This window comes from Cariama cristata, unplaced genomic scaffold, assembly GCF_000690535.1.
Source record: "Cariama cristata isolate BGI_N322 unplaced genomic scaffold, ASM69053v1 scaffold11592, whole genome shotgun sequence".
Taxonomy (NCBI): domain Eukaryota; kingdom Metazoa; phylum Chordata; class Aves; order Cariamiformes; family Cariamidae; genus Cariama; species Cariama cristata.
This window is the reverse complement of record NW_009603251.1, coordinates 1-12,127: the sequence shown is the minus strand read 5'-3', so window position 1 is coordinate 12,127 and position 12,127 is coordinate 1. Positions and strand designations below refer to the sequence as shown.

General features: G+C 39.3%; 1 protein-coding gene across 1 annotated transcript; it reads right to left on the bottom strand.

Annotated features, from left to right (window-relative positions):
* Positions 1–750: 750 nt before the first annotated feature.
* VPS37B (vacuolar protein sorting 37 homolog B (S. cerevisiae)) lies at positions 751–7,553 on the bottom strand. The gene is made up of 4 exons (XM_009695103.1): positions 7,545–7,553; positions 3,224–3,395; positions 2,510–2,592; positions 751–1,386 (listed from the first exon to the last, which is right to left on the bottom strand). Exons 1-4 carry the CDS (start codon positions 7,551–7,553, stop codon positions 886–888), a joined length of 765 nt encoding a protein of 254 aa, XP_009693405.1. The 3' UTR covers positions 751–885.
* Between the last annotated feature and the right edge of the window lie 4,574 nt (positions 7,554–12,127).

The window sequence follows — 12,127 nt, the reverse complement described above, 5'->3', positions numbered from 1 at the left end:
GAATCATATGATATCAAAAGCTAAGCACCTGTGTAAAAAAAAAAAAAATCACTTCTGTATCCAAGGTGTGAAAAAGAAAAAAACCCAAAATATTAGAAAGAGTCTTAACAGGCAAGGAAATAAAAATGCCTGGTAAAGTTTCTATAAAACTCTAAACTGGCTCTACAAACAGTTTAGTTTAATTTCAAGGGACCAGCACTTTCAGGATATCAAGGTATTTAGGAGTGGGAGGAGTGTGCACTTTTATTATGAAAAGTCTAAGGTAACAATTGAAATGTAGAAATGAAACTCTCGTAACTTACTGTCTAAAAACCATAGAACACTTTCTGACAAGAGTTTCAGCTCAGCGAGCCCTGAAAGCGTTGTGCACCTGGCCATGAACGCCGCTGTCTGGGCAGACTGCAAAGGATGCTGATGCAGTCCATTGCAACTCTTTGCCCAGTATTCAGATACGGTTGTTACTATCCAAACACTGGCACCGATAGAGAATTCTTTAGAGAGACAAATAGCTCCCAGTTTGCCACGCATACATCCAGCTGCGATGGGAATACATCAGAACAGAAGAGGATGCTGATTTACCATCACTAAAGAATTCAGAACGTGATTCAATTTGCAATGTCAGGAAATCCACTGTACGTTGTTTCACAATTTGATGGATTTACAAAATTTAGACCCTATCACCTTCCTAAAAACCCCTTGTTGTCACTGATATTTGAAAACAAGAATAATCACATTTACCAAACGCAACTGCAAACCTCTGTGCCACAGCTCGAATTTTGTACTCCATTGTGCAAAAAACAGAGGCTTTCCATTGCCTACGTTAAGTCTGATGGGGAGAAAAAGGAAATATAAGCACCAATACATAAGTGAGGCGCACCAAAATATTCACTGGAGGATAAAGCCAGGATGTGGTGGAAGACGAGGTGGTCTTTGGGGAAGAGCTGGAGGATACTGTGGTACAAACTGAGGTGGGTATCCTGGCTGTGGCATTTGACTTGCAGACTGAACTCCTGGTCGAGGAGGGAGAGGAGGATATGGAGCACCTGGATAAGAAAGAGCTGGTCCTGAACTCATGGCTGCAGTAAACGGAGTAGGAAAGCGTCCTGCTGGGACTGAAGAAGGTGGAGGGGGTGGTATTCGTCGGGGCACAACTGAAGGAGGAGTGTTTGCATCCGAAGTGTAGGAATCTTGAGGTGCTGGTGTTGTCTCAGGTGCTCTCAGCTGAGCCTGCGGCTGAACCTGCGGAAGTCTCTGTCCCTTCAGCACCATTTCTTGGAGCTTCTCAATTTTTACACGTCGCAGGTGAGCCAGTTTACGCTTGCTCTGGTACTCATCAATGAAGGAATCCAGTGGTATTTCACCATCAAGAAATTTTTCTGCCATATTCTGTCAAACATGGAACAATCTCTTAGAAAATTGCATACTGCAAGAGAATCTAAATGGCTTATATCCTAAAAATAGTGTAACGCTGCCTGTGATTTTCCAGCTTGCATATGGAAGATGACTGGCATACTAAGAATTCTGAGTAGAATTTTGAATTAGTTATTACTCAGAAGCACTGGGAGGTAGATATCATTTTTGCTTAAATTTATACTGAAGCAACAGCCATAAGAACATCTGAATCTAGCTCTGAACAATCCACTGATCATCAGAGATGGGAATGAATCAAGTTCAACAGCTTTCCAGATTGCCAGATAAGCTGAATTACAGCTCAGTACTGCTTGCAATGCCAACAGAAACACTGAGGACTCTGCAAGACTCAGAACAGAGAGGAGATTATTGCTAAACCAGGTTTAATATTCACGCTTACTTGTGGCTTTGGGTAAATGATGTTTAATAATTGAGAGGTGACCATACCTACAATCACAAAATTCAACTTGTCCTGGAAATGTCTTTTTGTGATCACAACTCAAGGCCAATAAACAGATTTTTTCCCCCCATATAGTTACAGAAAATGTCCTACAGGCAAATCAGCAAACAAAACCAAACAGCTCCATTATTCTGAAAACAGACCACACTTCAGGCACTTCTATTACAGCGAGTGGAGACTACTGGCATCTAGACAGATACACTGAAATCATAATGGACTATTTCACAGGAAACACTGGAGAAAAAACAGCACAGGCAGAGTTTTTCATTAGGTTACTAACTGACATTTGTAATGGTTTAATACATACACCAGGCAAGCAGCATTAAAAAAAAAAAATTCCACATTTATATGCTATGAGTTTGAAGGCAATGCCAAGGAACTAAGGGTTTGGCTTTCTTTTCTGAAAAGAAGCCTTTTCTCTTTTAAACTTCAAAGATGTTAAGAGTAAAAAATTACTGAGATAAAAAAATTCTTGCTGAAGCCAAATGGCTGTTCGCTGAAGTTCAAAGCAAAAACCAGATTATATTCTTAAACATATCCCTTTAGTCTATTACGTGTTCAACACTGCACTGCAGCTATGTACACTGGAAGTCTTCAGTAATGGGCGGCAGTGGCAGAATTGAAGTGTACTGTCATTACCTCTGTGTCTTCCTCAATCTTAGCCCCCTCTGTCTGAAGCAGCGCTAGCAGTGTCTCCAGTGAAGCATTACTGGATTGTCTGTCTGTAACGGTGCAAAAAGAACAGTAAATGACAGCTGGCTCTAAGTGACTTCTAACTGAAGCTATAGAGCCTCAGCAAGCATAAAAATTTCTAAGGCATATATGTTCAACTAGCACACTCCATTATCCTAGACAGGATGATCTACAGTAAGAAAATATATTAAGTAGTTTAGGAATATTGTCAGAGTGCTAAAAGTTGAAATTTAATTACAATGATACATTTATAATATTGAAAGACAAAGCACTTCAGCAAGTATGGTATCAGACGTACAATACTTCATAATTTAGTATGAAATGAGAAAGTTAAATGCAATATTCTGATTTACGATTAATCACTGCAAATTCAAGTTATGTTTTGCCTTTTAGCAAGATAAACAAATTTGATCACTTAGAGAAGAGTAGGTCACCACACAGTAAGAGTAAGAATCCACACTATCTGTTACTAGGTGTAACAGATACTTAATAAATCATTAGAAGCATTATCTATTTCAGAACTACATGAGAATGACATTTCATTTTGTACCCTAATTCACACAGCTAAGAATGAGACACCAAAAACCAAACAAAAAAGATGCAACAGATTTACATTAACTTAGAAAACAGCAAATCATAACTGTCAACAGAAAATGTTACCTAGTTTTGTTTTCTTTATCTGGTACGCTTCAAAAAGAACTTGCAGCTCTCGGTATTTTTCAGTCAAATTTGATTTCAAAGACTCCAACTTTGGCTGGTACAAAAGATTGCCTTCTGCCAAACTGCGGTTGCTGGCAAGAGTCATGTCCTTGCTGTGTTGAACATTTTGGGCCTGGAAATAAAAGAAAAGTGTGTGAAATAAACAACAAAAGTAAGCTCTCTGTAAAAATTAGTAATACGGTATTGGACCTGCAACTAATAACAATACTTTTGGACTTTTTATGAATAGTGGCAATGTCTATTGTTCTGGTGGATACAGTCGAACTTCACCTATTGCACTCTTTTCCCATGATCTTTTTTCTGCTACACAAAATCCTTTCTCACAAACTGTATTTTTACTGCGCTACTAGTATATTACTTTACCAGCGTATCATCTAGAAGGAATAAGAAGGTTTATGCCACAGACAGACAATGGCCTGTTGAAGCTCACGGGGGAAAGACCTTCAGAGGAACTGCACTGAGAATAAGGATCTATTCTTTCAGCTATCAACACCTGTGAATGAATTACTTTCTGAACACGAATTAATACTGACTTGAAGTCACTTTCTTGCACATTTTTTCCATGTGCAGCAGAGAGCTTATTAGAGTTTTCTTCTCCAAGCTGGAAATGACAATTACTCAAAGGGCTTGTGTTGTGGGAAAGGACTCCTCCGAGTGGGGGCAGAGGTGCCCATGAACGCTGCTGCAGGCAGAACAGCTTTTGCCTGCTCAGAATGGGAACTGGGCTCCGGCTGTGCTGAGCTGCCTGAAAGAGGCAGGTTTTGACGGCACAGTAGTGATTCCTGTGTAGAAACCAGTCTTTGGGCACTCGGACATTTCTGCTAAGTGGCAGAGGAGTGCAATTTTTGTCACCGAGTTTCTTCTAGTCACAAATTTATGTGAGGTCTGACCTGTTGGCTATCGCAGCTTGGTGAGATCACATTTTTACATTCATGCCCTGCTACCTGAACGTGCTTTGTATGAATTTTTACTCGTTATTTAACATAATGCTTCTTCACCCTCGCCTCACACACCACCCTTACCATTCCCCCATGATGAATGTTGACAGACAAAGCAACAGTTGCTGTCAAAAAAAAAAAAAAAAAAATAATCTTTGAATCCCAGCAGTAAGATGCAATAAGACTGCAGAAGAATGTCATCCCTTATCTTATTGAAATGCAAAACACAAGGACTGCATCATTTCTGTTCCTTCTCCAGAATATTCTTCCCCAACTATGTTAAATCAATCCTGGATTAATGCCAAAAGCTTGTTTTTCAGTTTAATCCTTCTGCTTAGCATATCCTAGCCCGAAGACATCATTCCTAAAGACCAAATGACAGTTCTTGCAAAACCAAGATTCGGCAAGATTCCGAGTTTGCTCATACACGCACATGCATGCTATTTTATCAAGTCAGTCTTCATGAACTTTGGGAAAGCTGAGTGTTTGGGGAAGTCTGCCCTGGATGTCACATTAGATTTGTTGAAATATACAGACTTCAAAAGGAAAAAAAAACCACCAACAACCAACCCCAAAGGATCTGATTTCAGATTTTCAGTGGGAACCAACAAGTGGGGTAGTTCTCCCATGGCACAACAGACTGATTCTATTAAGCTGCCTTCAAAATCAACGAAATGTTTGGTACGCTTTTTGTGATCTCCTACATTAATATGCCCCTTCTAGCCCACATCATCCCTGTTTAGCTATAACAGATCTTATTTACGGACAGTTGCACTGAATTCAGTGCAAACATGAAAAGTACAGTGCTTTCTTCTTTTCACCTCATGGGTGGATATAGGAGAGCCACACCTCAAAAAACAGGAAAAGAAGAATCCCAGAGGAGCTACTTAAAAGCCCCAGAAAAGGACAGGATCAGAATGCAGGTGTTCTTGGCAGTCTGAGTGCAAAACTAGGTGCATCAGGTAAAAATATTTTCTAAGCATAGCAACAGTCTCTTTGAAAGCAATTCCTTCCTCTTGAAATATTTATACACTACTTTAACCTGCTAAATTCAAAACTGGCTCAATGTTACTTAAACACATCTTTGTCCTCAGACATTGCTCTTCAAATACCAAAGTTTTACTCTCTTTCACCCTGTTCTCGTTAAACCACTTCAAAAAAACCAAGTCAAGGAAAATGTCGAGTACTAAATTCTAAATCAATCAAAATAAAATTCTATTCCAAATTGTGAAAATCAGAGAAACTCTACTTGTGATACTTTGTCTTCCTGAGATTCTCACATCAAGCCTAAACAAGCATCCAGCCCTGTGCTTGTGTTCAACTTGAATCCTTTCCAACAATAAAAAGAAAATCCTCTCTTTTTACTTTTGAATCCAATGCAAAATAATTCAAATTAAACTGGTTGCTTCCATTTGTTTCTTCTCATACGATCCAATGCTGTTCGACTGTCACTTTCAGAAAGCCAAAGTTCCCCTGTTTTACATTTTTTCTAACAATTACGAAGGGAACTAAAATACACACAAATTAACAGCTTAATTACTGGCATCCAGCTTCTTACCAAATCACCTGCGATCACCGTAAGTTTTGTTAACTAGCTGTCTTCTGAACTGCCAGCCAAAGGTGGTTGCGTGCAAAAAGATTCATGGTTTCTGCTGCCTCTCCTCTTTCACCATTTTAATGAGCTAACTACTTCCTTCAAGTGACTTCAATTTGATCTGGTGACTGTATTTTCACTGCTTGTAAGGCTGATACTCTCATTTCAAAGCAGCTGTGCAGTCAGTCTGGGAAGACCAGTTTTATGAGTGAACTTTGATCTTTCTTCAGGATGAAGAACATGTACATTTCCTCTAGAGAGAAAAAAGCCAGTGGACAAAAACCTATAAACGTCTGAAGACCACAAATCCCAAGAAAACGAACCTTTTACTGAAATCATATATAATAAAGAGAAGAAGGAAGAACTCCAGGTGAACAGACAGAATAACAGAAAAAGCTTCCTGAAGTCACGTGGGGCTTTTGCGGTGTTTTTAAACACTACTCTTAAGTAACTCTCCTGCCTCAAGTATCATAATGTCTCTCAACATGACTAGGGAGGGAAAGGAGGGAGCAAATACCTAACTTTCTACAATGATTTTCTGAATAACTTCACTTTTAAATAATTTCAAATGTGTAAAGCAGAATAAATTTCAGCATGACATGACATACGTGACTTGTAAAAATAAGAAAAAAATCAATGTTATGACCTACCTACATCCAACACAGAGCGACATCCTTTCCTGTCCTTGGCATCTGATACCTAGCAATTATGGGCTAGCCTAAACTTAAGCAAAAGTCTTACAAATACTTGATTTAAAACTGAAAAAAGTTAAGGTATTCATAATTGCACTTTAAGTTACAGCACTTGAAATTACACAAGACTTAATGACTCAACTTTTTCCACATTATAGCACTTCTAAGAAGGGCACATTTTTTCTACAGAAGTTGAACAAAAAACAATTGACATTTAATGGCCAATTCAAGTGTCACGCTTGAAGTCTTCACTTCCAGCATTAGTCTGTGTCAAGTTTCTTTAAAAAAACGGACACTTGAAGAGATGAGAAAACTCGAATCTTACTCAAAACCATGAGAAGAACCAGTTCCTCAAATACAAGATAAACTTAGGAATGATGTTTAATGAAACTTAAGGAGTTGCTGCTGAAGACCCATCCACCTGTTCAGGAGATTTAAATGCTTTATGTCACTGAAAAAAGCCTGAGGTCTGTGGAATAAGTGAATTCTATTTCACAACAAATAGAACAGATATAATCCCAAAGCAATACAATCTGAATACAGTCACGATTTTACAAACCAGAATAATATCTGGCACTGATGTTAAGGTCAGTGTAATAAACTTTTCTGCAACTGTTCCACTACATGTGGAAGTTAATTCAAAGAATCAGAAAAGCAAGCACTGTGAAGTTATCCTAAAAAGCCCTACAGAAAAACTGTCCAAAATGTTGAGTAACTTAAAACAAAAAAACCCAGTTGCAAAATCATCCAAAGGTCAAAGATACAATACAGCATGACCAGTCTATTAAGATTATCAATGCAGCACAAAGCATGCTTTCAGCATCCATTCACAGCTTTCCACAAGCCCAAGACAATAGCCAAGCAAGGAATAAATCCAACAGAAGTTACTCTGTTGTCAGATATGTTGTGTGACAAAAATATGCAGGGAACTGCTACTGCATCAGATGTTCACCTGCCTACTGGAAGTGCAATGAAAAAAAGTTGTTAAGAGAAATAAGCAAACAGCATGCGACTCTAGCAGCATTGCTAACGACTACTGAGGTCATGAGCACTTCAACAGGCAGGAAACATTAATCTGAAAGCAAATGAGAAATACTAGTCAGAATCACGAGACAAAATGAGACAGGACAATATTAAAGAGAACATACGCTTTTTAACTGGTAAGCTCTCACTATGAATTCTGAACGGGACAAATGGGGCAACAATACTGAGCTGCTTAGAAAAGGATTTTAATGGCAGAAGGATTGCTCACCACTGAGAAAGTAGACCACTCAAACCAAATTGCGCACACTGCAAGAAAACGAAGCCATGGATACACAGAGGTTATTAAAGACAAAAGTCATGGTTTATGCAGCACTTCAAAACCTAAGATGCTTAAAAAGTTAGTTTCTTTAACAGAAATAATCTGAATAATTTCACTCAAGGACTTATTTAATAAGCCCTTCCAAGAACAGGCAGCAGCAACTGCTTTGGGAATGGAGATGCTACTACTTTCATCAACTGCAGCTTTATTTCATGCCGCTTTTTTAAAAGGAAGAAAAACGCTGGGTAAAATTAAAACAGAAGCTAGTACTAGCTTAGCCACATTTTTACTCTTTATCATTTACTCCAAAATAATGGTTTGCAGCAAGAGTTATTTGTGCAAAATGTCTCTGAGAAGCATCACTCCCGTTCATCCAAAAGCACGTTCCCAGAAGAACAATTCCAGACCAGATGCCTCCTGAAATGCAGTCTGAGCAGCTGAAATCCCAACTACCCACAAAGTCCATCAAGTGCTACTATAATTATAAGCTTGCTTTGGCAAGCAACACAGCAAGTAGTCTCTCGGTACTTTCAAGAAAAAGTCTCTTAAGGAGCTATAAATAAAAAGAAGTTTTATGTGGCACCATTTTAATTGCTTTATACATAGCATACATCCACGTTAGTTTCAGGTTTCTCTGGTTTTGCTCTAGCCTTTATCACTCCCACATTCTCTCTTTCACTTACACATACTTGTAAATTAGGAATAAAATAGGCAGTCACACTGCGGAAGTATATCGATGAACATTTGGAGTGTCAAATTAACCCCTGAAACAGGAGCTGACAGGTGCAGAGTAGGAGAATAGAGACTTCTTTTACAGAGGAAGATTTAAGAGTGCTTTTCATCAAGTACTGGGGAATGATAATACACCCTCTAACAGCATCTGTTTGGTAATAAATATTGCTGCATATTCCAAAGTAATTAGATTTGCTAAATTTAGGTCTTCTGATTACATAAGTACTAGCTTTAAAAATAACATAATAAAGGTTAAAAGGTAAGTTGCAATTCCTAAACGTTTACTGCAGAGGAAAACGACACCCAGAACTGCAATTTGCACTCAGACACAGGCAGGTTACTCATTTGATGCTTAGCTGGAAGAGAAAAATCTATAGTTGTCACCAAGTCTAATTCCTAACCTTGTAACTAAATTTCATGTTTGGCAAACAAGAACATAACCACTTGCACAATGTGGTTTTAGGACAGGAGTGGGAATCCAAGAAATCTGGGCATGCATTCACATAGTTTTAACTCGGACTTTCTGCACTGCCCGATCTTTTCAATCGGCTTTTGAGAAAAGGACGATGCTCGAAAACCCCTTCTGTGCTGGCCAGAGTACTCCGACATCCTGGAATGAGAGGAAGGCAATACATTTCTGACTTCTTGATTTCATATAATTAAGGTCTTGAAGAGCAATTAATTTTTGGCAGTAGAACCTTAGCGGTCAGTAACACGATGTTGCACTGTTACTAAAGTGATGTTCCAGTAGATAAAGAGAAAACTCATTTTCACAGGAGAAATTCATCAAGCTACCACCAGTGTCAGGTCACAAATTCTCTCATCTATGCTATTTAGAGTTATCATGTCGAGTCTGACTTTTATAAACAATGTACTTTTATTTCATGAAGGTGAATACTGTAGATGTACTACGGAGATTAACCTCAAGGGATTATTAAAAAAAAAAAAACAAAAAACAACACTCCTCAATTTTAAAAGACTAGGAGTACCAGACAATTGGCTTCCTTCCTCTTTCTATCAGACAAGATGTTCGTTGTTCAAGCGCTAAAAGCCCAGAGGCTTCAAAAACAAACTTACAGACAGAAAAAGCAGCAGCTTAGCCCTTTGATGCCACATTTTCACATAACTGGGCACACAGTCTGAAGGACACTCTATATGCACAGTGAAATATGAATGTGCATGTGAGCACACGCACAGATATATATATATACACACCCCCACAATGACATATCCAAATCCTGCTCAAATGCTGCACAGAATACATTCCCTTTAAGGCTGGAAGGTGCCTATTTTTAGCTATTAGCAAGAAAGCCAAGTGGTTTTCCAAATCCTCCTCTTTGTGAACAAAACATTGGGTTTTGAGCTGGGTTTCCCTTGCAACAAGGAGAACAAAGGTTTTTTCAATTATGGAATAATCAGCTTTAGCCAACTTTACCACTGAAAAATACCAGTGACCTCAGAGAAGTGACTCAGGAATCATGATTTAATTGGCACACCACAATAAAATTATGAATGTAAGGACTTTGGAATAACCCTACAACCTAGATACATATGGGCCCACAACCGAATACCTACACAAGGAGCGGTGAAGTCATCACGGTTCCTTCTTCGTATTCAGGATTTCCCTCTCTCCCTCTTCCTGCCACATGCTTCACAGTAAAAAATGAGGACCCAGTAGCACAAACTCAAGCAGTAAACAATTCAGTGAAGACAAAAACACAATGAGGAAGAAGTATTCAAGTATGGCCAATTCCTTCCAAGGACTCTAGTAAAAGCCTTTGCTCATAATAAAAGAGGATTATACCAGACAGTAGCATAGCCGTATTTCCACACGGCTTGAATACCTTCAAACCTAGCCACACTTCCCAAACACCACAAAATATTCCCTCAGGCCCAGAGAACTTTACTCTACAATTTAAGCGCCTTCTGTTGCCAACTAAAGAGGAAAACCGGAAGGTCAAATTGAGAATATGGTCTAGTTCTGCAGCGAGAGAGGATCTTTTCTACTAAGATCATGAGGTCTTCTGTCACTTCTGACCTACAGTCTTAAGCAAATATTGACAAACAAATAATAAAAAAAGAGCCCACTGAGCCAGGTCTTCTGCTCATGTACTTTGTCAGAGGTCACGCTGAAACCAGCAATGCTGCACCCATTTATATCTTTACAAAGTTAAGCCTGTTATAACCCATTGACTTCCCTTAAATATTTAGTTTTTATACAGAAGGGTACTCCTGCGCCCCAGTAAACCACAGTGCCTCTAAGACCTCTGCATGTTTTACTTATGACAGCAGTTTAAGTTTGAAAATATATATGCTCATATGAAAAGCTATTATGCATGCCTCCCTCTTGCAAATCTAAGCCTGTTATAACCCATTGACTTCCCTTAAATATTTAGTTTTTATACAGAAGGGTACTCCTGCGCTCCAGTAAACCACAGTGCCTCTAAGATCTCTGCATGTTTTACTTATGACAGCAGTTTAAGTTCGAAAAATATATGCCCATATGAAAAGCTATTATGCCTGCCTCCCTCTCGCAAATCTATTGACACAAAGTTCAAAATACAAATTGCTGCATAATGCAGCAAGTAAATTCCCTAGGACACCTTATTATCTCGGCCTCAACCTTCAGTGGGCCTCTTCATCTGTAATACTTTAACAATTTGGTTTGAGGTGATCCAGAACAATTTCCTCAGAAGTACCAAAAGGGCAGGAATCTTAGTTTGAGGGAAAGCAATTATAATTGATTTTACCTAATAAACTAAGCTTCTTAAGAATATATCACCACTTTGCTTTTTCTCTGGGTCTTTTGTCCTATAATTTAAAAAAAAACAAAACCAAACAAAACGAATAAATACAAGACCCAGAGAAGTACAGAACATTACTTTCTTTTAAAGTTTTCATATAAATGTTTTTATCTTATTTGTTGTTAGCTGTCTACACAGCTAGAGTCTTTCAGGCACATCTGTGGTCAAACAAACCTGGAACAGTCTCGTATCAGAACTGGAATACACAGTGTCCACTGGCAGATAGAAAAACCAGTAAAAGACAACCACAGCAGCAAGAACAAAAAAGGCTTCTATTTCGTTTTAATAAGCATAGATCCAAAAGCACGACTTAAGAGTCTGATACACTGACAAAGACGTTTCAAATAGGCAAAGCAAGCACCAGGAAGCCTGACAGCCCTCGCTGCGCCCAGCATACCAACTCGGGCACACAGAAATCTCTTTCATATTGTTCTGAATTAAAGTTGCGCCGAGATCGAGACCACAAATAGGACCGACTTCACCCTGACAAAATCCTTCATCGTGGCCAAGGCACAAAACAAGGGCTGTATTAACGGAAAAACTGATCCCACCTCCGGCCCGTCAGTGTCTCCTAATTTAGTACAAACCGAGCGTTTTCAGCACGGCGAGCCCTCAGCCCCCTCCTCTGCCACCCAGCGCTCGGGAGAAGTGCCCGGGCACAGACCACCCCCCCCCTTACCGAGGGCCAGCAAACAAAAGGCTAGGAGGGAGAAGGGGAGGGAGAGGGGCAGGCAGCGGTCCCCGCAGCACAGGGACTCCTTATTTACCGGCCGCTCCATGG

What these genes read in the sequence shown, in the direction of transcription:
- VPS37B (XM_009695103.1), bottom strand. An exon ending in GATAAAGAAAACAAAACTAG is followed by an intron (nt 2,593 to 3,223) that starts GTAACATTTTCT and finishes GCACCGTTACAG; the next exon opens with ACAGACAATCCAGTAATGCT. An exon ending in AGATTGAGGAAGACACAGAG is followed by an intron (nt 1,387 to 2,509) that starts GTAATGACAGTA and finishes CATGTTTGACAG; the next exon opens with AATATGGCAGAAAAATTTCT.